This window comes from Larus michahellis, chromosome 17, assembly GCF_964199755.1.
Source record: "Larus michahellis chromosome 17, bLarMic1.1, whole genome shotgun sequence".
NCBI lineage: Eukaryota > Metazoa > Chordata > Aves > Charadriiformes > Laridae > Larus > Larus michahellis.
Window position 1 is genome coordinate 941490 of NC_133912.1, and position 22421 is coordinate 963910.

The 22421-nt window shown below is 61.6% G+C and overlaps 2 protein-coding genes across 7 annotated transcripts in view; one reads left to right on the forward strand and one right to left on the reverse strand.

Moving 5' to 3' along the window:
- The window catches only part of CCDC15 (coiled-coil domain containing 15), a 22817-nt gene extending 7874 nt beyond the window's left edge, over positions 1–14943 (reverse strand). For 4 of the 6 annotated variants that reach the window (XM_074561262.1, XM_074561263.1, XM_074561260.1 and 1 more), the window contains exons 1-8: positions 13539–14075; positions 12085–12279; positions 10066–10215; positions 9201–9374; positions 8160–8264; positions 3152–3316; positions 2569–2934; positions 1890–2009 (exon numbers count right to left, since the gene is read on the reverse strand). In XM_074561262.1, the coding sequence (XP_074417363.1) occupies positions 1890–2009; positions 2569–2934; positions 3152–3316; positions 8160–8264; positions 9201–9374; positions 10066–10215; positions 12085–12279; positions 13539–13853 (1590 nt within the window). In that variant the 5' untranslated portion in view covers positions 13854–14075. Of the gene's footprint in view, positions 1–1889; positions 2010–2568; positions 2935–3151; positions 3317–8159; positions 8265–9200; positions 9375–10065; positions 10216–12084; positions 12280–13538; positions 14076–14767 lie in introns of those variants that run through there. The other 2 variants (XM_074561264.1, XM_074561266.1) reach the window with 2 other exon arrangements.
- Positions 13670–21894, forward strand: HEPACAM (hepatic and glial cell adhesion molecule). Its single transcript, XM_074561273.1, has 8 exons — positions 13670–13737; positions 15220–15513; positions 17548–17889; positions 18118–18399; positions 18513–18606; positions 19601–19674; positions 19769–19839; positions 19939–21894. The coding sequence occupies exons 2-8, from the start codon at positions 15429–15431 to the stop codon at positions 20224–20226; spliced, it is 1236 nt and encodes a 411-aa protein (XP_074417374.1). The 5' UTR covers positions 13670–13737; positions 15220–15428; the 3' UTR covers positions 20227–21894.
- The last annotated feature ends 527 nt before the right edge of the window (positions 21895–22421 follow it).

The following is a 22421-nucleotide window of genomic DNA, read 5'->3' on the forward strand; positions in this document are numbered from 1 at the left end:
CACCCGGGGGACAACGCGGATCGCTGGAAGCCGATACCTCCAAAAAAAAAAAAAAATAGTGAATGTACAACACCGAGCCGGGCCCACTCCGCGCAGAACCACGGAGGTGGCAAACTCTGCGCATTGGGAAGAGCACGTGTCCGGAGATGGAGGGAGGTCGTCCTCCCCCTCGGCTCTGCTCTGCCCTGGGGAGGCCGCACCTGGAGCGCTGGGTCCAGCCCTGGGCTCCCCGGTTCCAGAAGGGCAGGGAACTGCTGGAGAGAGTCCGGCGGAGGCGACGGAGATGCTGAGGGGCTGGAGCACCTCTGTGCTGAGGAAAGGCTGAGAGCCCTGGGGCTGGTCAGCTGGAGAAGAGCAGGCTGAGGGGGGATCTCAGCAACGCTCAGCAAGAGCTAAAGGGAGGGAGGGGGGCAAGAGGATGGGGCCAGGCCCTTCTCAGCGGTGCCCGGGGACGGGACAAGGGGCAACGGGCACAAACTTGACCATGGGAAGTTCCATCTCAACGTGAGGAGGAACTTCTTCACCCTGAGGGTGGCAGAGCCCTGGCACAGGCTGCCCAGAGAGGTGGGGGAGTCTCCGTCTCTGGAGACATTCCAACCCCCGCCTGGACGCGTTCCTGTGCCACCTGCTCCGGGTGTTGGAGGAGATGATCTCCAGAGGTCCCTTCCCACCCCGGCCAGTCCGTTGAGTCTGTGAACTCATTGTCGAGACAAACCCGAGAACCCCGCAGGGAACAACCCCGTGCGGTACCGAGCACGACGAGGTTTCGTGCCCGGGCTTCGGGGACGCAGCAAAGGCCGGGAAACCTCCCGGCTAAAGCTCCCACCAAAAGTCCTCCCAACCGCGTGGCAACAACCAGCGGGTGTACAGCTAACGGGAGCTCCACAACGCCAGAAAGTTTAAGATGTGGATTTTTTCCTCCTCAACGCCACGAGTTTCGGGCTGAGCTCGCCCCTCTCGCCCGGCGGAACGCATCCCGCGCCGCCGGAGATACAGGAGCAGGGGACGGCCAGGCTGAGAGCGGAGAAAGCTGGATGGAAAAAACCCAGGCGGAAGAGAGTGCTGCAAAACCAGTTATCTCGGGGTAGATCGGAGCCAAGGAGATAAAAAGCAAGGGGCAGAGGGAACCGCCGGGGGAAGGAGCAGCCTGACGAGCCCCGGCTGCCGTCACGCCGTCTAGAAACCGCGACGGGTCAGCTTGTCGGAAAACGCTCGTAAGGAACCCAAAAAAAAAACCCCGCAATTCTCTCCAGCTCCTTCCGAGTTTTCGGCTGCGAGCAAGCCGACAAAAGAAGAGGGAAGCGTTCCTCTTCACGTCAGAGGGAAGCAGGAAAAGAAGAGTCGCTTCCTTTAGGCATCCAAGAGAAACATCGGCTCTTTGCGTCAGCACGAGCCAAACCGTCCCGGAGGCAGGCTGGTAGATCGGACACTCGGCACCAGGCCCGCGGCGCCACCCCGATGCCTGTGAGGCGCTGAGGTGGGAGAAACCTTTATATTCCCGACAAAGATAAAGTGGAGTTTGTTCTTTTTTTGGGGGGTTTTTTTTTTTTTTTTGAAGCGTTTTTGGCAGCTCCTCTCTCTCTCCCTGCGACTACGGAAAGCGACGCCTTCGTCGCGCCAGGCAAAACGAACGGAGCCCGTTTCTCCCCCAGCGTTACTCGGCTCCCGGATTCGGCGGGAGGAGCACGGGACGGTGGCGCTTGCCGTCACAACGTGACCTTCAAAAAAAAAAAAAGAACCCGGTGGTTTCGCCCAAAGCCTGAGACACCATCAACGCTGAGAAACGTTAACGCGAAGGCCGCTCTCGAGGCTCCGTGAGGCAGCAGCATCCCCCGCGCTCGATACCTCCCGGCGCCGAAGCAACGAGGACTTGGCTCCAGCAGACCAACCTGCTTCTTAGTTTCCTCTCGGTCGACGCCAGCCCAGAGTCCGAGGGGAGATGGGTGATGGGCGTCCAGTCCCTGAGGAGGCTGGGGCGAGCTCGAGTCCTTCACCGACCCGTCGCAGGGCTGGAAGAGAACGTACGAGAGTGGCATCAGCCTCTTCACGGTCAAGTTTCTCCCTCAGCCAAGCGACGCCTCGCCGGAGGCGAGTCCTCTGCAGCCCTACAGTCCTCAGCGGGGCTGCGCTTTTCCCCCGGGGGTACAGGTCGGCTTCTCCTTCCTGTCACCCGCCAGAAGGGACGCGGGGCGCCACCTCCGCGTAGGAGCCGGCAGCGCCAACCGCTCGGCCGAAAGCTCTCCTCGGAGGAGGCTCCTGCTTTAGTTTGAGCGTGGATTCACGCCTCCCCTCCCCACGCTTGCGCTGCGCGCTTCGGGGAGCGCGAGAAAAATAACAATAACACCAATAACATCAAAAAAAAAAAAAAAAAAAAAGCATCGAGGGAGCTCAACAGCCGCCACCTCCCCCCAGACCTCAGCGTGAACCTCTGCCTTCCTCCCTCCGCTCCTCGGTATTTGTCAAGCCAGTATTTCTGCTCCCGGCTGGACTAATCACCAGGTGAGGCTGCCACAGCCATCAAGTGTTTGCTAATTACTCCAGGTAATCAGCGCGGACGCGTTCCCGCACCTCAGACACGCTTAAAGAAAGCCCGCCCGAAAACAAAAGAGGAATCGATAAACACATCAAGCTCGGTCCTCGTTTCGCCAGCCCCGAGGCCCAGGAATCGCACCGGGGCGGCTCCTTCCTCCGCTCCAAAGCTTTCTTTTTTAACTTTTCTCGGAGGTTTTGGGGCTGATTCGACGCAGCGCTCGCAGCTCTTCCGCCCGCCAGCTGGGCAGCCGGACCAGAGGCAGCTGCAGGTCCTGCGGGCCGCAGTTTGGGAGTTCGGTTAAGCGTATGATGCGATTGCACGCTCCGTTTGCGATTTCCGCTGAGCGCCGGCCAACTGGCATCACGCGGCAGGCGCAAATAAAACCCCTTTTGAAGCCGCAGCTGTAAGATGAAAGCGGTGAAACAGAAGCGGCCAATCTCCCTTTCGCTCTGACGTTGCTCTCCGGCCTGTTTTGACCACAGTAGGCTTCAGAGTTAACCAGGCCTGAGGGAGCAACCGCTCTACCACAGCGGCAGCCTCAACCACCGCTGAAATAAATCCAAATCCCAACGATTCGAACCTCTCGGGACCAGCTGGCCCAGCCCGCGCGCGTCTTACTTTTGCAAATTCGATTTTGATGTAGAAGTCGTCGTCTTGCTGGGCCTGATGCGGGGCCGTCCCCGGGTCTTGCAGCTCTGCTGGAAGATCATGATGTCCCGCTAGAAGCAGTTCCTCCCTCTCGTCTTCCGCGGGCGCCGCGGCCATCTCGGAAGGCTCTGGTTTCTGGAGGAGAAGGGAGGGGAGAGGCGTAAATACGGAATTCAAATGGGGCTGCTTTGGTGCCGAGGGCAAATTCCACGTCCTCGCGCCCAGGTTAAGAGGCAGCTTTAACCCGAGGGCACTTGTTCTGTGGAGTCAGGTGAGATCCGGCGAGCAGCGACGCAACGGCCAGTAGCCGAAGGGGGCCTACGAGAAAGCTGGAGGGGGGCTTTTTGCCGGAGCGCGGCGTGACAGGGCCAGGGGGGGAATGGCTTCAAACCAAAAGAGGGGAGATTGGGATGAGACACCAGGAAGAAATCGTTTGCTGTGAGGGCGGTGAGCCCCTGGCCCAGGTTGCCCCATCCCTGGAGGGGTTCAAGGCCAGGTTGGATGGGGCTTGGAGCAACCTGGGCTGGTGGGAGGTGTCCCTGCCCAGGGCAGGGGGGGGGGACACTGGATGGTCTTCAAGGTCCCTTCCATCCCGAACCATTCCGTGATTCTATAACGCGTTCGAGCGTCACCGGCAGGGCGCGAGAGCCCGAAAAATCCGCATTTTGCAGGGTAACTGGTGACAACGTTCTCACCCACAGCAGAAACAGAGGGACAGACGGGGGGGGGGCGGCGAGGGAAAGACAAGGAGAAGACCTCTCCAGGCGCTGTTTTGCAACCACAAGGAGTCTGGGAGGGGGTGGGGGGCGCGGCGGGATCGCCGGAGCGACGCTCGAGTACATAGCGTGCTCCCTCAGATGGTAAGCGGGCAGGCTCCCCCGCGGCGATTAACAATATTTTGAGAGGCGGCAGATTGTTTCCTACAAACTCAAAAAATCAGAATGCCAGCAGCCAGCTTGGAGCCAGGATTTTTTTTTTCTTTTTTTTTTTTTTCTTCCCCCCGCCCCCTTCCCTCCCTGCCTTGCCGTCCCTCCAGCGCGCCGGGAAGGGAAGAGCGAGGGCTGCTGGCAGAGGGAGAGGATGGATCGACAGGTCAGGGATGCCTTGAGATGGCTCCGCTGCGGGGCGGGATGGAGGGAGGACGGCCCGGAGTTCGTCTGAACAGGGAATTATTTGATAGGCGTAGAAATTACCCCCTCGACCCTGTTACGAAAGGCACAACCCAGAAGAGCTGCTTTGGTGAGGAGACAAGGGAAGAGAGGGCAACGCTTATTGCTTTGTGAGGACGCTGGGAAAGTAGAAGGAAATGAAACTGGGAGCGGGGCCGGGGGGGAAAAACCACCCACCTAACTTGGGAGAATGATCGACTGGGGAGAACGCGGGTGCTGTCCCGCCGGGGACCCACGGTGGCCTACCGAACCCTAAAGGAGAAGAGGCCGAAGGCTCGGTGAACTCATCCGAAACACCGGACGGGTCATTGCCGCGCGACTACCATCTCGGTACCTGCTCGGGAAAGCGGGGAAGAAACTCCCTGGACGTTTTGGACCTGAAGAGAAATCTCTGGGAGAGAGGAAGAGCAATGATTTTGGGAGCATGGCTTACCATTGACGGCAGGGAATGCCACGCTTTAAAGGGAAGAAGGGGAAAAAAGAAATTAAAAAAAAAAAGGAGAAAAATGCAGAAAATAGGACTGACGGAGAAGCTGCTTTAAACTGAGAAGTTCCTTTAAACTGAGCAAACGTAAACGACCCGGCCGGAGGGGAAGGACGAGCAGCGCAGGGCAAGACGAGCCTGGCTAAATCCCAAGCTCTCCTTGCGCCCGCCATCCACGCGAGCGCGGAGGAAGCGGAGCGCGGGTCGGGATTACCCAAGGAATGACGCGGGAGACAAGACAAGAAAACAACCCGGTGAGGCCAAAGCCATGAGGAAAACAGGAGAGATGGAGGTAAGGAGCCAGGCTTTCGCAAGAGGGACTAAAGGACTCGCCGCTCAAAGGAGGACGGCCGTCAGAGGACACCAGGAACAAGCGATTTACGCTTCTGGGCATCGGCGTTCAGCCCAAGGCTCGCTCCGAGCTAACGGAAGCGGCAAGAAAAATCACGGGTTGTTATTGGGAAAGAAAAAAATAAAATAAAATAAAATAAAAATAATCATATTACTGCTAGAAGCTGAGGTTTTTCAGGAGGCAGGACCTGCCCTGGGTTACCGCCAGGAGGAGCGGAGAAGCCGCTAACGGCCCCCTGCCACCTCCCCTCGGAATCTGCGGAGGTTCGGATTATCCAAACACCAAAACAAAACAAAACCCAAGAGGAAATCACTTTGCAAACTGCCTGTAAGCTGCCAGAAAGCAAGATAAGCGGCAACCAGCACCAATTTGTCAAGAGCAAGTTGCGTCTAGCTGGTTTGAATTCCTGCTGCAAGAGAAGGAAGAGGCCCGGGGCGAAGCGCAGCAGACGGGTATCTCGAGTTCAGCTTCGCCGTCGACACCGCCCCGTTCGACGCTTTTGTAAAGAATCACGGGCGAGATGGAAACTAGTACACGGGAGGGGCAATACCAATTAAAAACACCGCCCAAATTCAGCCTCGGGAGTTCACGGCACGAAAACAAAGAGTAATTTCATTATCAGCCCGGCCCCGACGGAAGCAAGCAGCACCTCGATGACATTCGCCGGCCCCACCGAGCCCCTCGACGCCGCCGAAGTCTGGCGGAACGGGCTAAAAGCCAGGCTCGGGCGCAAACCAAAGCAGTCGGCTGGAACGGGCAGCGTGAGGAAACGCGGCGAGGACAAACGCAAAGGGCACGGCGGCGGGCGCTCCGCGAAACCCGCAACGATTTATTGTTGTTCAGACCAATTATTCTACCACCCGGTGACGCCTCCCCGCCCGGGAAGGGGAATCGGGGAAAACAAGGAAACCCGAGGGCTCATGTATAAATAGATTTAATAGAATAAGACTAAATAACTAACGATAATACCAAAGAACCGATATTGATCCCCATACTCATATAAAAACGCACGAGGATTATCCTCAGCCCGTTCCATCAGTTGTAAGCCGTGCGCTCCCCGCGGGGGACGGCAGATGGGGGACGCTGCGAGCGCTGCGGCGTCGGGAGGAAGAGGAGGAGGGCTCAGGGCTCCGGCACCGGGGCGAGGAGTTCTCAGGCTGGCCACCAGCGAGGGAGAGAGCGAACCACGCGGCAAACTTTCTGATTTTCTATCCCATGCGCCGTTCGGGGTGTGAAATAACCCTGTTGGCAGCTTGGGGCAAGCGCCCGGCTCTCGCTCCTCCTCGTCCTCGCAGCCGGCGAGCTCGAAAACACCCGCACCCCGAATCTCCCCCAGCCCAGCCGGCTATAAAGCAACTATTTTCACCAATTCGGACGTTCGAGTCTTCTAAAAGTGCGGTTTTTCCCAAACCTTAGAAGAGAAATTAGGCCTGTGGCGCTCAAACCAGGACAGGCAGCGCTTACCAGGGGTAATTAAAATCTTTTGCATCCGAAGAGACGGGAAAAAGCTGCTGTCCTGCCTAGTGTGACCGCGGCAAAGATTCAGCTTAATAGTAGAGCTTTTTTTCCCCCCACCCGCCCACCCCGGTCTCTTAGAGTAATAAAACAAGAGTCGTGCAATAAATCCCTATATTCCTCCCGGAATAAATGGACTAGGGAAGCCGTTAAGTCCTCCCGGGCAGAGGTTGGAAGAACGCACAGATTAAGCGTAGCTGCAGCAAGGCCGTGGTGGGAGGACGGCCCCGATCCAACCTCCCCCCCACCCCTCCCCGATCCCTCCCAGCCTTCTTTCCCACTGCTCCGGATGACTCGCCACGGGGCCACAGGCCTCCCACGCATCCCGCTGGCCATCTTCTGGAACCCTCCGTAGAGCCACCGTATTATTCGCGCGAGGCTTTAGCGCTGCTAATAGCCAAGTAATGAATCGCTCCCGTCTTGCTGAGCAGCCTGAACGCATCGAGGACTTATAATGAAGGTACGTCTAGCGTCCCAAATAGATAACGAGGTTTCCGAACCCGTAATTATACTCTTTCTACAACTCTTGTTCGCGAAGCTGACTTCCTTGAACAGCACGCGGAGGAGGAAGAGATGGAGCAGCAGAAAATATCTTACATAAAAGGTATTTTCTAAGTAACAGCCAGCCAAGGTCTCCTTCAGCCTTGACGGAGCCCGGAAAGAGCTGGGAATGAAGAATTGCAAGGTGGGCAGGCAACGGGCTCTGGAGGAGGCAGCAAGACAAAGAGATGAGGGTGGGTGGCTGCTGGTGTTCTCCAGGACGGCCAGGCAAAGTACGTCCGTTCAAGAAAGGTCTCGGCACCGGCAAGCGGGACAATAAGCGCGACACAAAGCGGCTCTTCGCAACGGGGAGTGACAAAAGCAGGATGAAATGCAACGGAACGAAAAGGTGAGGCGCTGGGGCCCGACCTCCTTACGCGCGCCGCTTCGAGGAAAGCAGCCGAGTGCCAGCCATTCTCTACCAGAAGTCGGCCCCGGGCGAGGAAAACCCTCCCAGATCTCTGCCACCCGCACAAACCAAGGCGCTGATGCGAGGGGAACTGCTGCTGAGGTTCGCTGAAGAAAATAAAAGGCGCCTACGGGGAGGGCTGACCATCACATTCCACCCAGACACCCGGATCACAATCCCAGCCTTTACAAAAAAAATAAATAAAAATAAATACCTATTTTGAATTCCCGTTTCCTAGTTCACCTCCCATCAGCCCCTGCAAACAGAGAGGTTTTCACCCACTTTATCCTCCTCCCTCCTCTGAAAGGCAGCAAGAACAGAGGGAGAGAGCCCGCAGGACGCGGAATTCTGGGGGCTAATCACCAGGCGGGGGTCACGAAAGCCCAATTCCCTTCGCTTCTGCTGGAGGAACTCCCTGAGCTACGCTTGGGATTTGCCCATCGGAGCCCGACCTTCCACGGCACGCGAGGCGATTCCTCCCACCCCGCCCGCCGGCAGCCCTCGCTCACCTCTCGCCTCCAGCCGCCGCCGGGGAGCTCGGGGGGACCCGCTCCTGGGGGCACGGTTCTGCGGGACGCCAGCCTGCGCCGCACTTGCTTCACGGTTTTGCTAAGCTGCCGTTAACGACGGAAGGTCAAGAGAAAAAGAAAGGGTCAGCGGCTGCTCGCTTGTGAGGGCTACGCCAAGAAGTTCAGCCGCGCGCAAAAGATCTCTTAACGTACCCCGCTCCAAACCAAGGGGCTTTAACCAAGGGAGCGCGACTCGACGCACAATTAGCTTGGCAAAGGGGCACGGGGTCACCCGCGGTGCCCCGACGTCCTGACCCAGGTAGGGCGGAGGGCTCGGTGACAGCTCACCCGCTCCCAAACCTCCCCGCTGAGGCGTCACAAGTCCCGCGTCCCCCGACCGTCCTGCCCCCGCGTCCCCCCCACAGGGGATCCTCCGCCCCACGGGAAGCCGGCGCTTCCACCGGAGCCAACTCCAGCTCCCAGGCCAACACGCTTTTCCAAAGCGCCGCGTGCTGCGTAAGCATCACTATTTAAAAAAAAACAAACAAACAAACAAAAAAACCCAAAAAACCCAACAAACAGCTCAAACCAGCCCCTTTAAGGCAGTTTTTCCAAGATTTCGCCATCCCGGGCTGCAGGAGACAAGCTGCAATGAGGTGGCACCACCTAGTGCCGCCTCTCCAACAGGACACGCCAGCCCTGCGGCACCGCGGGGGGGGAAAATCCGCTGGATCTAGAGGCCGGGGGGGGCCAAGTTGAACCGCAGCATCCTCCCAGAGGAGAGTTACGGTCAGGTTGGGGGGCTACGGAGGACGCCCTCCTCCATAAGGGAGGACAACACGCAGCAAACCAGAGCGGAAACGCGAGCCCGCGTTTTCGTGCGGTATTTAAAAAATTAAAAAAAAAAAAAAAAAATAGCAATAATTAGAGATGCGTCGTCAAGAGGGCGGAAAGAGAAATATCGCCCGTCCTCCGTTTCAAACCGTGAGCCACCAGCCTGACGAAGCAGGGAGGAAAAAACGCAGGAGGGGAAGGACTGACCTGGGCGGCTCGCTGCTGGAAGGGCTCGCCGTGGTCCCCAAGCCGCTGCGCCGGGGCGGCCGGACCGCAGATGGCGGGCGCAGGGCGGCTGCGGAACAGGCACGTGTTCTTCCTGGGGTTCGAACGCAGCGCCGAGGCCGAATACCGAGCGGCGAGGCAGCTCTCCCTCTCCGCCTGCCGGGAGACAGACCCCCGGTGTTAAAAACCGTCAGCCGGCAGGACGTCACCCGTGCTGCATGCGGGAGCCGCCGGCTCAATTTGGTGGCGTTTTCGGGGAGGGACGTTTTCTGCTCTCCGCGCCGAGAGGGGCACAAAATGCCATCGGGCTCTCCGGACGGAGCCGTGCTAGCGGAGTTAGGCGAGGACATCCCCACTCCAGCGTGCCTCCCCGGCCCTGGAATGAGCCCAAACACCCCAGGGGCGGCCAAAACCGTTGCCGTTTCAGCGCGTTCCCTTCTTGCTCCGCAGTGAGTTTCCGGCGAGTCTCCCTGGCAGTTGTTTAAAAGCAGAAAGGATTAAATACGTTCACGGGATAACCTGAAACAAACCCACGGGGGAAGCGGGAACGGGGAGAGAGCGCCGAAGCGTTGCTCGCAAACCATTCGCCCTGGAAAAACGGGCAGCGGAAAGGAGGTGCCGTGATCAAAACTCGACCGGGAGACACCCAGTTCATAGCTCCGGCCCGGCGCCGGAGCGAGCCACGCACTGACCTCGCTGGAGGGGACACCACGGGGTCTGCTGTGACCAAGAGTTTCCTCGTTTTTTTTCTTACTAACCCCTTGACTCGAGGTCCTAGTGGGGCGGCGGCTTTTTTTCTTTTTTTTCCCCCCACCCGGATTTACGCTGTTCCGGAGATCCGGCTTACTGCTTCACAGGATTCCTGCAGCTGCTGCTTTCTCCGCGTCCTGACCTGCCGGTTCACCCGCTGCTTCACCTCTCCCTGGAAGCGCCGCAGGCTGGCGGCCTTCTCCCGCTCCCGCTCCTTCAGCTCCTCCTCCACCCGCGACGCTGCCGCCTGCGAGAGGGGAAAGCGCGTTTTACAGCCAGTTTTGCCACATCGCGGCGTTACGGCGGCACGGATTCCACCTGCCCTTCCCACACCCGGAGTCCGCGAGCCGGGCAAAGCAGCACCCGGAGCGAACTCGACGATGTTTTATTTCAAAATCCGTGCAGTAAAGAGCCGGGAAAAGCTCTAATTAATTATTATGAGCTTGGATGGAACGTAGCTGGCCGGATACGGAGCGCGCGCACCTCTGCGACACACCGAAAGAAAAGAAGGAAAAAAAAGAAAAAAAAAAAAAGGCAGCCTCATACGGCAACTCCCAGTTCCTGCTCCCAACGAAAGGATGCTCAAATATTCCAAGCCCGGATGGGAAAGGAACAGGCCAACCTCTGATCCCGTTAACGCCGCGCAAGAGCAAGGCTGGAAGAGGCGCGTCGGGGAAGCGGTTTACCATCCGAAGTCAAAGATTTAAGGCGACGACCTTAAAAAAAAAAAAAAAAAAGGGACGGAGGAAAAGGGGCGAGCGAAAAACCAGCTTAACCGCCGACGCCGGGTCGGACGTTCCCGACATCCCGCTGGCTGCCGGGAACTTTAACGGCAGGCAAAGCAAGGTCAGCACGCTCAACCAGAGCACGAAAACGGGGAGAAATCCGCACCGAAACCCAGCCAGAGCTACACCGCGGCCGGCCCGCTCCGCTCCGTGAGCAATTCCGACGGGGGAGGGATGAATACGTCTATTTTTAACAGGATCCGCTGGCGGATAGAGGTATATTAAATAAACTCCGATAACCCCCGCGCACCTTCACCTGCCCCCGAAAGCTCCCACGGCCGGCGGGGAGGCCCGGGAGCTTCCCCCCCCTCTCCCCGGAGCGGCGGGGAAGAGTCGGGCTCCCCCCCCCGAAGTTTCCTGGCGCTGGGATGGAAGTTACGGGGAATATGGAGCCGGTTCATTTCCATACGTTATCTCGACCTTTCCGGATTTAAATGACAAGACGGAAATAAATCACGGCGGAAGGGCAGGAGCTTCTGTAACGTTTAGGCATTAATTACGGGGGACTGAACTCATCATCTTATATTTAATGCACTTTTAGTCCTCGTATAATAACCCTCAAAGCAGAAATCCCCGAGATAAGCAGCAATAAAGATTTTCCTAAGTGTTTCTAACGGGGTACGGTGGAGATTGGCTCCAGACCCTTAAAAACATTCCACTTATTTAATTTTTAAAACAAAACAAAAAAAAAAAAAAAGATAAGCAACGCGGAATAAAACCTCGGCTCAACGACAGCCTTTTCGGGATGAAGGGGAAGAGTGGCAGCGGGTACGGGGCGGGGGTTGCTGAGCCGGCCGCGGCACGGGCACCTGGAACGCAAAACTACGGCGCGGAATTACAACTCAAGCGAGGAGCAGCCGGGAATAGCGAGGGGGGGGAAAAAAAAAAAAAACAAAAAAAAAAACAAACCCCTCGCGTCGCGGCACGAACCTGCCGAGTTTTAGCTGCTTCTAGCGAAACGTTGAAAAATCCGGCGGTCCGGCTCAAATTTAAAAGCGCGGAGTGCGAGTAATTAAGCAATCAAGGGGAGCCGAGCAGAGCATCGGCCGCCTTCCCCCCCCCCCCGCTCCCCCCCCCACCCCGTTCGTGTTTAAAACCGACGCGTTTCTCCTAAAAAAACCCCGAGTTTATACGCAGGGAATCAACTGTGGGCTCGCGTAAGCGGGACGCCGGGAGACAGGACGCCACGGTGGCTTTTAACCCTGCCAGAAAATGATGAAAATCAATTAATTCTTCTCCGGGAGCGGCTCCCCTCCCGCCTCCCAAAGGAGGGGGGGGGGGCGGGGGGGGAAAGCTAATTTTTGGCCCCCGAAAGGGCCAGCAGCACTCACAAAGGCCAGGCTCTGCTGGGCCCCCCCGGGGCCGCTCTCCACCCAGGCGCCCACGGGGGCCACGCTGGGGTTCCTCTCGGCCAGCACCCGCCAGCGCTGCCGGGGGGGTCTCTCCCGACGCCCCCCCGCCTGCTCCCCGGCCCCCTGCCGACGTTCCATCCAGGGGGGCAACATCCCGGCACAGCGGCTTCGGCCCTGGGGAAGGGGCAGAGGAGGTGAGCGTGAGGGGGGGGGGTCCCATCCTGTCCCCCCCCCCCGGGCACCCCGACACGCGCCCGCAGCCCCCCCCCACCCAACCCCTGCACCCCCCCAACCCCTCACCCCTGGGCCCCCCCCCACTCCTGCAACCCCCCTCCTCTCAACCCGGCCCCCCCCATCCCTGAGCCCCCCAACCCCTGCACCCCCCTCCCCTCCCCCTCCCCCCCTGACCCCCCCAAACTCCTGCACCCTCCTCCTCTCAAAAAGGCCCCCCCCTACCCCTTATACCCCCCCCCCATCCCTGAGCCCCCCAACCCCTGCATCCCCCCTCCTCTCAACCCGGCCCCCCCCATGCCTTACACCCCCTGAGCCCCCCCCAAACCCCTGCACCCCCCCCTCCCTTCGCCCCCTGACCCCCCCCAACCCCTGCACCCCCCCTCCCCTCCCCTCCCTCCCTGACCCCCCCCAACCCCTGCATCCCCCCCTCCTCTCAACCCGGCCCCCCCCATGCCTGACACCCCCTGAGCACCCCCCAAACCCCTGCACCCCCCCCCCTCACCCCCCCCAACCCCTGCATCCCCCCCCTCCTCTCAACCCGGCCCCCTCCCATGCCTTACAATGCCTGAGCCCCCCCCAAAACCCTGCACCCCCCCCTCCCTTCGCCCCCTCACCCCCCCCAACCCCTGCACCCCCCCTCCCCTCCCATCCTGACCCCCCCCAACCCCTGCACCCCCCCTCCTCTCAACCCGGCCCCCCATGCCTTACACCCCCTGACCCCCCCCAACCCCTGCACCCCCCCCTCCTCTCAACCCGCCCCCCCATTCCTTACACCCCCTGAGCCCCCCCCAAACCCCTGCACCCCCCTTCCCCTCACTCCCTGACCCCCCCCAACCCCTGCACCCCCCCTCCTCTCAACCCGGCCCCCCCCATGCCTTACACCCCCTGAGCCCCCCCCAAACCCCTGCACCCCCCCCCTTCGCCCCCTGACCCCCCCCAACCCCTGCACCCCCCCTCCTCTCAACCCGCCCCCCCATTCCTTACACCCCCTGAGCCCCCCCCAAACCCCTGCACCCCCCTCCCCTCACTCCCTGACCCCCCCCAACCCCTGCACCCCCCCTCCTCTCAACCCGCCCCCCCCATTCCTTACACCCCCCCCACCCCCTGTACCCCCCTCCCCTCACAGCCTGGGCACCCCCAACCGCTGACGACCCCAAAACCTCCCCCTCACCCCCCGGCCTCCCCCCGCCGCCACCAACCGCCACTTCCGCATCGACCGACGCTTTGAATCCCGGCGCCACTTCCGCCCAGAGCCCCGCCCCCCGCCTCGGCCCCGCCCCAAGCCCCGCCCCGGCCTCGCTCCAGCCCCGCCCCCGCAGCACCCCGGGACCGCGGGTTCGCGTCCCGCGGCGGGCGGGAGTAGGGCGCCCGGGGCCGGGCCGGGGGGACACACGCACGGTGAGTTCCCTGCGCCCCCAGAGCACCCCCGGGACACCCCCAGATGTCGCTGCGGGGTCCCCATAGCCCTCCTGAGCCCCCGCGGGGGCTGGTGACAGCACAGAGCATCTCCCCATAGCACCTCCCTACGGCACCCCCCAAACCCCTCCCTATAGCACCTCCCTATAGCACCTCCCTATAGCATCATCTCCCCATAGCATCTCCCTATAGCACCTCCCTATAGCACCTCCCTATAGCATCATCTCCCCATAGCACCTCCCTATAGCATCATCTCCCCATAGCATCTCCCTATAGCACCTCCCTATAGCACCTCCCTATAGCATCATCTCCCCATAGCATCTCCCTATAGCATCTCCCTATAGCATCTCCCCATAGCATCCCCTAAATCCCTCCCTATAGCACCTCCCTATAGCATCATCTCCCCATAGCACCTCCCTATAGCATCTCCCCATAGCATCTCCCTACAGCACCCCCTAAATCCCCCCCTATAGCATCTCCCTATAGCATCTCCCTATAGCACCCCCCAAATCTCTCCCTATAACATCTCCCCATAGCATCTCCCTATAGCATCCCCTAAATCCCTCCCTATAGCACCTCCCTATAACATCTCCCTATAGCATCTCCCTACAGCACCCCCTAAATCCCTCCCTATAGCATCTCCCCATAACATCTCCCCATAGCATCTCCCTATAGCTTCCCCTAAATCCCTCCCCATAGAATCTCCCCATAGCATCTCCCTACAGCACCTCCTAAATCCCTCCCTATAGCATCTCCCCATAGCATCTCCACATAGCACCCCCTAAATCCCTCCCCATAGCATCTCCCTATGGCATCTCCCTATAGCGCCCTCCCAAAAAGTCCCCCCCCAAAACACCTCCCGGCCGCTTCCCCCCATCCCGTCCCCCCAGCCGGCTCCCCCCCGGAGCGTTTCCATCCCACCGGGGCTGGATGCTGGAGGCCTGAACCCCCTTCCCGCCGCCGGGAGCCTCCTGGGGAGGTGGGGGGGGGGGGGGGGGGGGCGGTGCCTCACTGGGGCGATGAGCTTGGCAGGACTCAGGAGGGGGGGGTGGGAAGCAATTCCGGGCATCCTGCCCCGCATCCCCGCTGCCCTATTCAGCGATGCCCGGGGAACCGGCGCTAATTGGCACCGGAGCTGGAACGCCGCCTGGATACAGCCGCGGCTTCGTTTTCAAGCCTGGGAAGAGGGAAAAAATAAGGAGGGGGAGCTCCTTTTGGGGGGACGGGGGGGGGGGGGGTCGGGGACGGGGCATTTTTTGCCCCGAAAAAATGAAACCCCCTCAATTAACGGGAGCCCCAAATCCCACGGGACTGTCTGCAGGCAGGGGGGGGGTGTCAAACCGCAGCCGGCCTGGATGGGGTGATGCCCCCCAACCTCCGGCGGGGGGAAAATACGGGAAAGGGTTGGGGGGGGGGGGTGGAAATTGCAAATCTGAGTGTTTTTTCCCCCCAAATAAATGTCAGCTCGAGGCCGCTGGGGAGGCCAAAGCCGCCCGGGACACAGGGCCCTATTGAGAAAGGGAAGAACAACACACAAAAAAAGAAAAAAAAAAAAAACAAAAAAAAAAACCCCTAAATGAGCCGGGCGGAACGCCAGGCCGGGAGCGCCGAGGGACGTGCCCGGAGTTAGGAAAAAACGGCACGATTTCGGGGGGCGAAGGAACCTACCCGAAATGTGGGGAGCGCCGGCCGCCCCGCGGGGTCACCCCGCTCCCCCCCGCCTGCTGCCGCTGGCCTGGCTCCTGGCGCTGCACGCAGGTAACCGGGGCTTTCCCCGCTTTCCCCAGGTTTTCCCCATTTTTGGGGGGGGGTTTATTTCTTTCCAATGGGGTTTGGGGGTACGCGGATGGCGGGAGGCGACAGGGGGCCGGGGGGGGGGGGGGGGGGGGTGGTACCCAACGAACGGGGGTGTCCCTGCGCCGTCGAGCATCCCCTCTCACGGGCGAGGAAAAAAAAACGGGGGGAAAACTGGGAATTAAAACGTGGGGGAAAACCACTTTTCCGCCGCCAAGCGGGGTCCTGCCGGGGGAGGGTGGATCTGCCACCTCCCCCCCCCCCCCAGCCCTGAGCTTCTCCCCAGCTTTCTGCTTCCCCCAAAACCCCTTTTTTCCTCATTTTTCAGCATCCCCAAATCAACTTCCTTACCCCTCCTCCCGCTTTCCCCAAAAACCCCTTTTTCGCCCCGTTTCGCCCTTCGCTCCGGTTCGCCTCCTCCTGCTGCCACCCCGGTTTATTTATTCCCTACCCGAACCGTCATTTATTCCCTAAATACCCACCTTTTTTTGGGGGGGGGGGGGTTCAAACCACCCCATCCCAGGTCCGGCGACGTGGGAAAATCAACCACTTTGCACCGTTTTACCCAAGTTTGGACCCCAAAACCAGCCCCGGGGTGGGGGAGGCCCCGTTTCCCTCCGGAGGAGCCGAGGATGCCGAGCAAAGCCAACCAGCTCGGATTCGCGCCCCAAAAAAGCGCAGCCAGGCACCCCCCCCACCCCCCCCCCCCCCAAAAAAAAAAAAAAATTAAAAAATGGGTTTTTTTTTCCCCAAAGGAATAGGGATTTATTCCTCAAAATAGCGGGAAAAATGAGGATTTTGAGTGTTCTTTTTTCAGCAGGGAAGGGTGGGACATCTCCATCCCTAAACCAGGGAGCGGAGGCCGGGGGGCGGGGGGGGGGATATTGCCTGATTTAGTACCTAACTCCCAAATTTATTACCCCGGAGCGGAGGGAAAAAAAAGGAGCGGTTGGGTTAAAAAGGGAAGGGACGGTTAAAAAGGCGGCATTCGGGGGGGGGGGACACACGCTTGGGGTGCGAGGACGGATTCCGAGACATTTTTTTTGGGGGGGTGGGGGGTGGGTTGAGGTTTGGGGGGGGGGGGGGGATGTTTTTGGGGCCGAAGTGCCGGGGAGGCCGGAGGGACGGCCGCCGCATACCAATAGGTCTCCATGACTTTTCGGGCTTGTTTAACGCCTTTCTTGCTCCCGCTTCGCCCTCCCCAGCTGCTTTTTCCAACTCTTTCCCCCCCCCCCCCGCCTTCCATTCCCTGCCCGTCAATATGGGGTTTGTTCGCCGTCGCATGACGGCATCCGGGTGGCGGGGGGGGTAGCGGGGGGGGGGGATGGATGGATGGTGGTGGTGGTTACGGGTGGGACCCCCAGGGCCGGCAGGAGCGGGGGGGATAAGGTTAGGGGATTTGTTGGGGGCGGGGGGGGGGAGAGAAAGGCTGGTTTTGGAGGGGGTCACCCGCCCCCCTCAAAAAAAAAAAAAAAAAAAAAAATTAAAAAAAATTAAAAAAAAATATTTTAAAAAAAATTTTTTTAAAAAAATCAGTTTTTTCCACTTTTCCCCTTGCCTTTTTTTGGCTTAAAACCGGCGTCGAGGAGCGACGCGTGGGCATCACACCCCCCCCCGCCCCCCCAGCCCCCCTCCAAGTTTTGCATCCCCGGGGGGGAGGGGGTTCGGCTGCACCGGAGCATCCGACAGGGCTGGGAGGCCAAAAATCCCCCCCCCCCCCAGTTTTGGGGGTGGGGGCGACGCACGCGGTTTTTGCAGGAGAGAGCGCATTTTGGGGGGGGCGGGGGGGCTGATGCGTGCGTTTCGGCAGCATCACCCCCCCAACGGGACGTCTCCCCTGCCTTTGGAGGGGGGGGCGCCGCGTGCAGGGGGGTCCTGCAGGGCAGGAAGGGGGGGGGTGTCCCCGTTTTTCTCCGGGTTCGGAGGACCAGGCAGCCTGCCCGGCCCCCCCCACCGGCCCCCCCCCCCGCCCCCGTCACTGTCTCTCCCCACCCCAAGGTCTGCTGGCGGGGGTCAACATCACCAGCCCCACGCCGCTGGTCCGCGGCACGGCGGGCAAAGCGGCGCTGCTGTCGGTGCGCTACGCCAGCGCCAGCGCCGACAAGCCGGTGGTCAAGTGGCAGCTGAAGCGGGACAAACCCGTCACCGTCGTCCAGTCCATCGGCACCGAGATCATCGGCAACCTGCGGCCCGACTACCGCGACCGCATCCGGGTGCTGGAGAACGGCTCGCTGCTCATCAACCCCCTGCAGCTGGCCGACGAAGGTGCTTACGAGGTGGAGGTGTCCATCACCGATGACACCTTCACCGGCGAGAAGACCATCAACCTCACCGTGGACAGTAAGTGCAAGGAGGACGTCCGGCGGAGACTGGCTTCTCCATGGGATGTCTTCCCTGACCGCTTTTTGGGAGGGCTTTTTCCAACCGGGAGGTGCTTTCCGCGGGTTCAGCCCCCCCCGTGCTGCCAAGCTACGTCCCCGGCGGGGTTGTGATGTGCCCTTTCCCGTCCCCTGGGCCCATCCGTCCCGTGAGGCACGGCGTCACCCTGGTTCCCCCGCTCGCCTGCAGTCCCCATCTCGAAGCCGCAAGTGCTGGTGGCCTCCTCGACGGTGCTGGAGCTCAGCGAGTTCTTCACCCTCAACTGCTCGCACGAGAACGGCACCAAGCCCACCTACACCTGGCTGAAGGACGGGCGGCCACTGAGCAATGACTCCCGCCTGCTCCTCTCCCCTGACCAGAAGATCCTCACCATCACCCGCGTCCTCATGGCCGATGACGACGTCTACAGCTGCCTGGTGGAGAACCCCATCAGCCACGGCCGCAGCATCCCCGTGAAGCTCACCGTCTACCGTAAGCCACCCGTTCTCCCCTTCCACGCCTCTGGGACCGGCCTTCCTTTTGAGATGCTCCCAGCTAAAATCTGGGGGGGGGGGGGGTTGTCCCCCCCGATTCCTCTCCCCCAGGCCGCAGTTCCCTCTACATCATCCTCTCCACGGGCGGCATCTTCCTCCTCGTCACCCTGGTGACAGTTTGTGCCTGCTGGAAACCCTCCAAGAAGTACGGCTGGGGGTAACGCGGGAGACAAAGGGGGTTCCTCTTATCCTGTCCCATCTTGTCCCATGCTGTCTTTTCTCGTCCCATCCAGTCCCATCCCATCCCATCCACCTTGTCCTACCCCACGTTGTCCCATCTCTTCTCATCTCATCTCATCTCATCATCCCATCCCATCTTGTCCCGTCCCATCACATCACATCACACCTCATCCTGACCCATCCCATCCCATCCTCTCCCATCCCACCTTGATCCATCTCTCCCGTCCCATCCCATCCCATCCCATCCCATCCCATCCCATCCCATCCCATCCCATCTCATCTTGTCCCGTCCCGTCCCATCCCATCCCATCCCATCCCATCCCATCCCATCCTGCCTTGATCCATCTCTCCTGTTCCAGCCCATTCTATCCCATCCCATCCCATCCCATCTCATCTTGTCCCATCCCATTCCACTCCATCTCATCCCATCCCATCTTGTCCCATCCCATCCCGTCCCATCCCATCCCGTCCCATCCTGCCTCCACCCATCTGTCCTGTCCTTTTCCCATCCTGTCCCGTCCTGTCTCGTCTCATCTCATCTCGTCTCATCTCTTCCCATCCCATTCCACTCCATGCCATGCCATGCCATGCCATGCCATCCCATCCCATCCCATCCCATCCCATGCCATGCCATGCCATGCCATCCCATCCCATCCCATCCCATCCCATCCCATGCCATGCCATGCCATGCCATGCCATGCCATCCCATCCCATCTCATCCCATCCCATCCCGTCCCATCCTATACCATCCCGTCCCATCGCGTCCCATCCTATACCATCCCGTCCCGTCCTGTCCCATCCTGCCTCAACCCATCTGTCCTGTCCTTGTCCCATCCCATCCCATCCCATCCCATCCCATCTCTCCCTCACCACAGCACCACGCCCTTTCCCAGCTGAACCGCAGTCTGTTCCCCGCACCGTGGTGCCGATGCTGCCCCTCCCCTCTCTCCCTTCCCCAGGGAGAAGCGGCAAGCGGAGACACAACCGGCCTCGGAATACGCCGAGCAGGACGAGGAGCGCCTGAAGCACGAGGGTGAGTGCCGGCCCCGGCGCGATGACGGCGGCGGCTGGGGGAACGCTGCCGCCGGCGCCGCCGGCGGGGTAAGCAACGCTTTGCCTCCACGCAGCCGAGGGCATCCCGTGGAGCGGCGAGCACGAGCGCAAAAACCCGGTGGCCTTGTACATCCTCAAGGACAAGGTGAGCGGCCCTTAGCGTGCCCCGTGGCTCCCCGGCTTTGCGCCGCGGCACCAGGTCTCGCGCGCTTCGCGCACTCGTCCACCCTTTGGCTTTCGGCAGGACTCGCCGGAGGCAGAGGAAGATTCGTCACCCGAACCCCGTGGCACGGTTGAACCGGGTTACACCAGCTCGCCCATCCCAGCAGCCGGTCGCTCGCCGGGACCCGTGGGGCGTTCGACGCGCCGTTACCATCGCTCGCCGGCTCGCTCGCCCGCCTCGACGCGGACGCACAGGTCGCCGCCGGGATCGCCGGCGCGTTCCCGTGGAGCCCCGCGGCTGCTGCGGACTGCTGGCGTCCACGTCATCCGGGAGCAGGAGGAGGCCAACGCCGTGGAGATCAGCGCCTGAGCCGGGGGGGACACGTGTGCGCGCTTCGGCGGCGCCGAGCGAGCGGGGACCACTGGGCATCGTTTGGCTGGGGCGTAAAGTCACTAATTTGCTATTGATCCCACCCGGAGCTCCCCTCTTCCGTCCCCCGCCTTCCCGGGGCGTCGCTTGAATGGTTTCTCGCCGGGAGGAGCGTGCAGGGAGCGTGCGGGAAGGAAGCTCGCGCGCTTTGCCGGGAGCGTGCGGGAGAGAGCGTGCAAGGGGGCGTGCGCAGAGTGTGCAGGGCGCGCACGGAGCGTGCAGGAGGGCCCGCACGGAGCCCGCAGAGCGAGCGTGCGCCCAGCGCGCCGAGAGCGTGTGCACGAAGGCACGTGGAGAGCGTGCAGAGAGAGAGCGCGCGCACAGAGAGCGTGCACGCAGCGTGCGAGAGGCCGTGCGCGGAGCACGCGGAGAGGGCGTGCGGAGGGAGCGTGCGTGTGCTGTGCAGAGCGAGCGTGCGGGAGGGCACGTGCAGAGCGCGCAGAGGGAGCGCGCGTGGAACGCGCGAGAGGGCGCGCAGGGAGCACGCAGGTAGAACATGCAGGGAACGCACGCCCACAGCGAGCGTGCGCGGGGCGCGTCAGAGGAGACGTGTGGAAGCTGCGGGGAGCGTGCTCGGAGGGTGCAGAGGGAGCGTGCAGGGAGCCTGCGGAGAGAGGGTTTGCACCGAACACGCAAGCGGGCACGTGGGCAGCGTGCGGAGATGCCACGCACGGAGCGCGCGGACAGAGCGTGCCGGCAGCACACACGGAGGGCGCACCAAGGGCGCAAGGGGGCATGCGCGAGGGTGCGCAGAGAGAGCACGCGCAGGGGCGCGCGGGGCAGAGCGCGTGGAGCACGCGGGGGAGAGCGCGCTGCCAGGGCGCGGCGAGAGCGAGCAGGGGGCGTGCGGCTGCGAGGCCGCGCGGATTGTGCGGAGAGAGGGCGCACGGAGCGTGGGGGGAAGGCGTGCATGGAGCGTGCATGGAGCGTGCATGGAGTGTGCATGGAGCGTGCAGACAGCGTGCACGGAGCGTGCAGACAGCGCGCATGGAGCGTGCAGGCTGTGCATGGAGCATGCAGATAGGAGCGTGTCAGCACCAGGAGCGCTCTCCGAGTGCGCGTGGAGCGCGCAGGGAGCACGAGCGGGCAGAGGGTCCGTGCGGAGAGCGCGCGCAGGGCCCGCAGAGAGAGCACGCGTGCAGCGCTCGCGGGCAGCCCGCACGGAGCACGCGAGGGGGAGCGCGCGCGCGTGAGGGAAGAGCAGCGCGAAGCTTGCAGGAAGGCGTGCAGGGAGAGCGCAACGAGAGCACGCGTGCAGCGTTGGCCGAGAGCGCGCATGGAGCCGGCAGAGAGCGAGCGGAGAACGCGGCAAGCGCGCGAAGAGCGCGAGGAGAGCGCGACGCCTGCGGCGCTTGCCGGGGGCACGCGTGTGCGGAGCGCGTGAGAAGAGCGTGCACGAGACGCGCGGCTAAGAGGGCGCAGGCAAGGGCGCAGGAGCGCGCGGGGAGCGGGTGCTGCGCGCACCCGCACCCGGCGTGTGCAGGAGCCCCCTGCCCGCCCCACCGCGGCACCCAGACCCTGCGCACCGGAGCGGGGGGGGCTCCCTCCTCTCCCCCCGCCCCCGCCAGCTCCCCCGGCTGCACCGTCCCCTAAACACGGGCTCAAACACCCCCCACCCCCCCCACCCCGGCCCGAGCGCCGCCCTTCCGCCGCGCCTGGATTTTCTGGGAAAATCCCCCGGTTTTGGGGCGCGCGCCATCGCCTCTCCCCCCCAGGCCTTCCCGGGAAATAGGTTTAGGATGAAAACCGGAGAGCGGCCGTCCGAGCGAGCCGGGCCCCGGGGCACCCGGGGTGGGTGCCGGGGCACCCCGGGGTGCGCTACTAACCAATAAACTAAACGTGCTACCCGGCCGGCAGCGGCACCCTTGGGTGTCTTTGTGGGACAGGGTGCCCCCCCCGGGGTGGGGGTGGGGGGGACACGAGAGGTGGGTGATAGCTGAGACCGGGCAAGCTCGGCGCAGCTGGCTGGCACCCAAGTTTCAGCTTGCAGAGCCTGGGGGACCCTCGACCGTTCACTCTGGTCCCTACTGATGGTGTCCCCAGCCGAGAGCTCGTTTCTTCTTAATTCGTCTTCCTCCGACCATGGCGGGGGGGGCGGAGGGGGGGGCGGAATTTCTTCTGATTAATTAAATTCG

Coding starts and splice junctions, on each gene's coding strand:
- HEPACAM (XM_074561273.1), top strand. CDS start 15,429: ATGTGGGGAGCGCCGGCCGCCCCGCGGGGTCACCCCGCTCCCCCCCGC. Junction 15,514..17,547: donor GCTCCTGGCGCTGCACGCAG/GTAACCGGGGCT, acceptor CCCCACCCCAAG/GTCTGCTGGCGGGGGTCAAC. Junction 19,675..19,768: donor GGAGCGCCTGAAGCACGAGG/GTGAGTGCCGGC, acceptor GCCTCCACGCAG/CCGAGGGCATCCCGTGGAGC.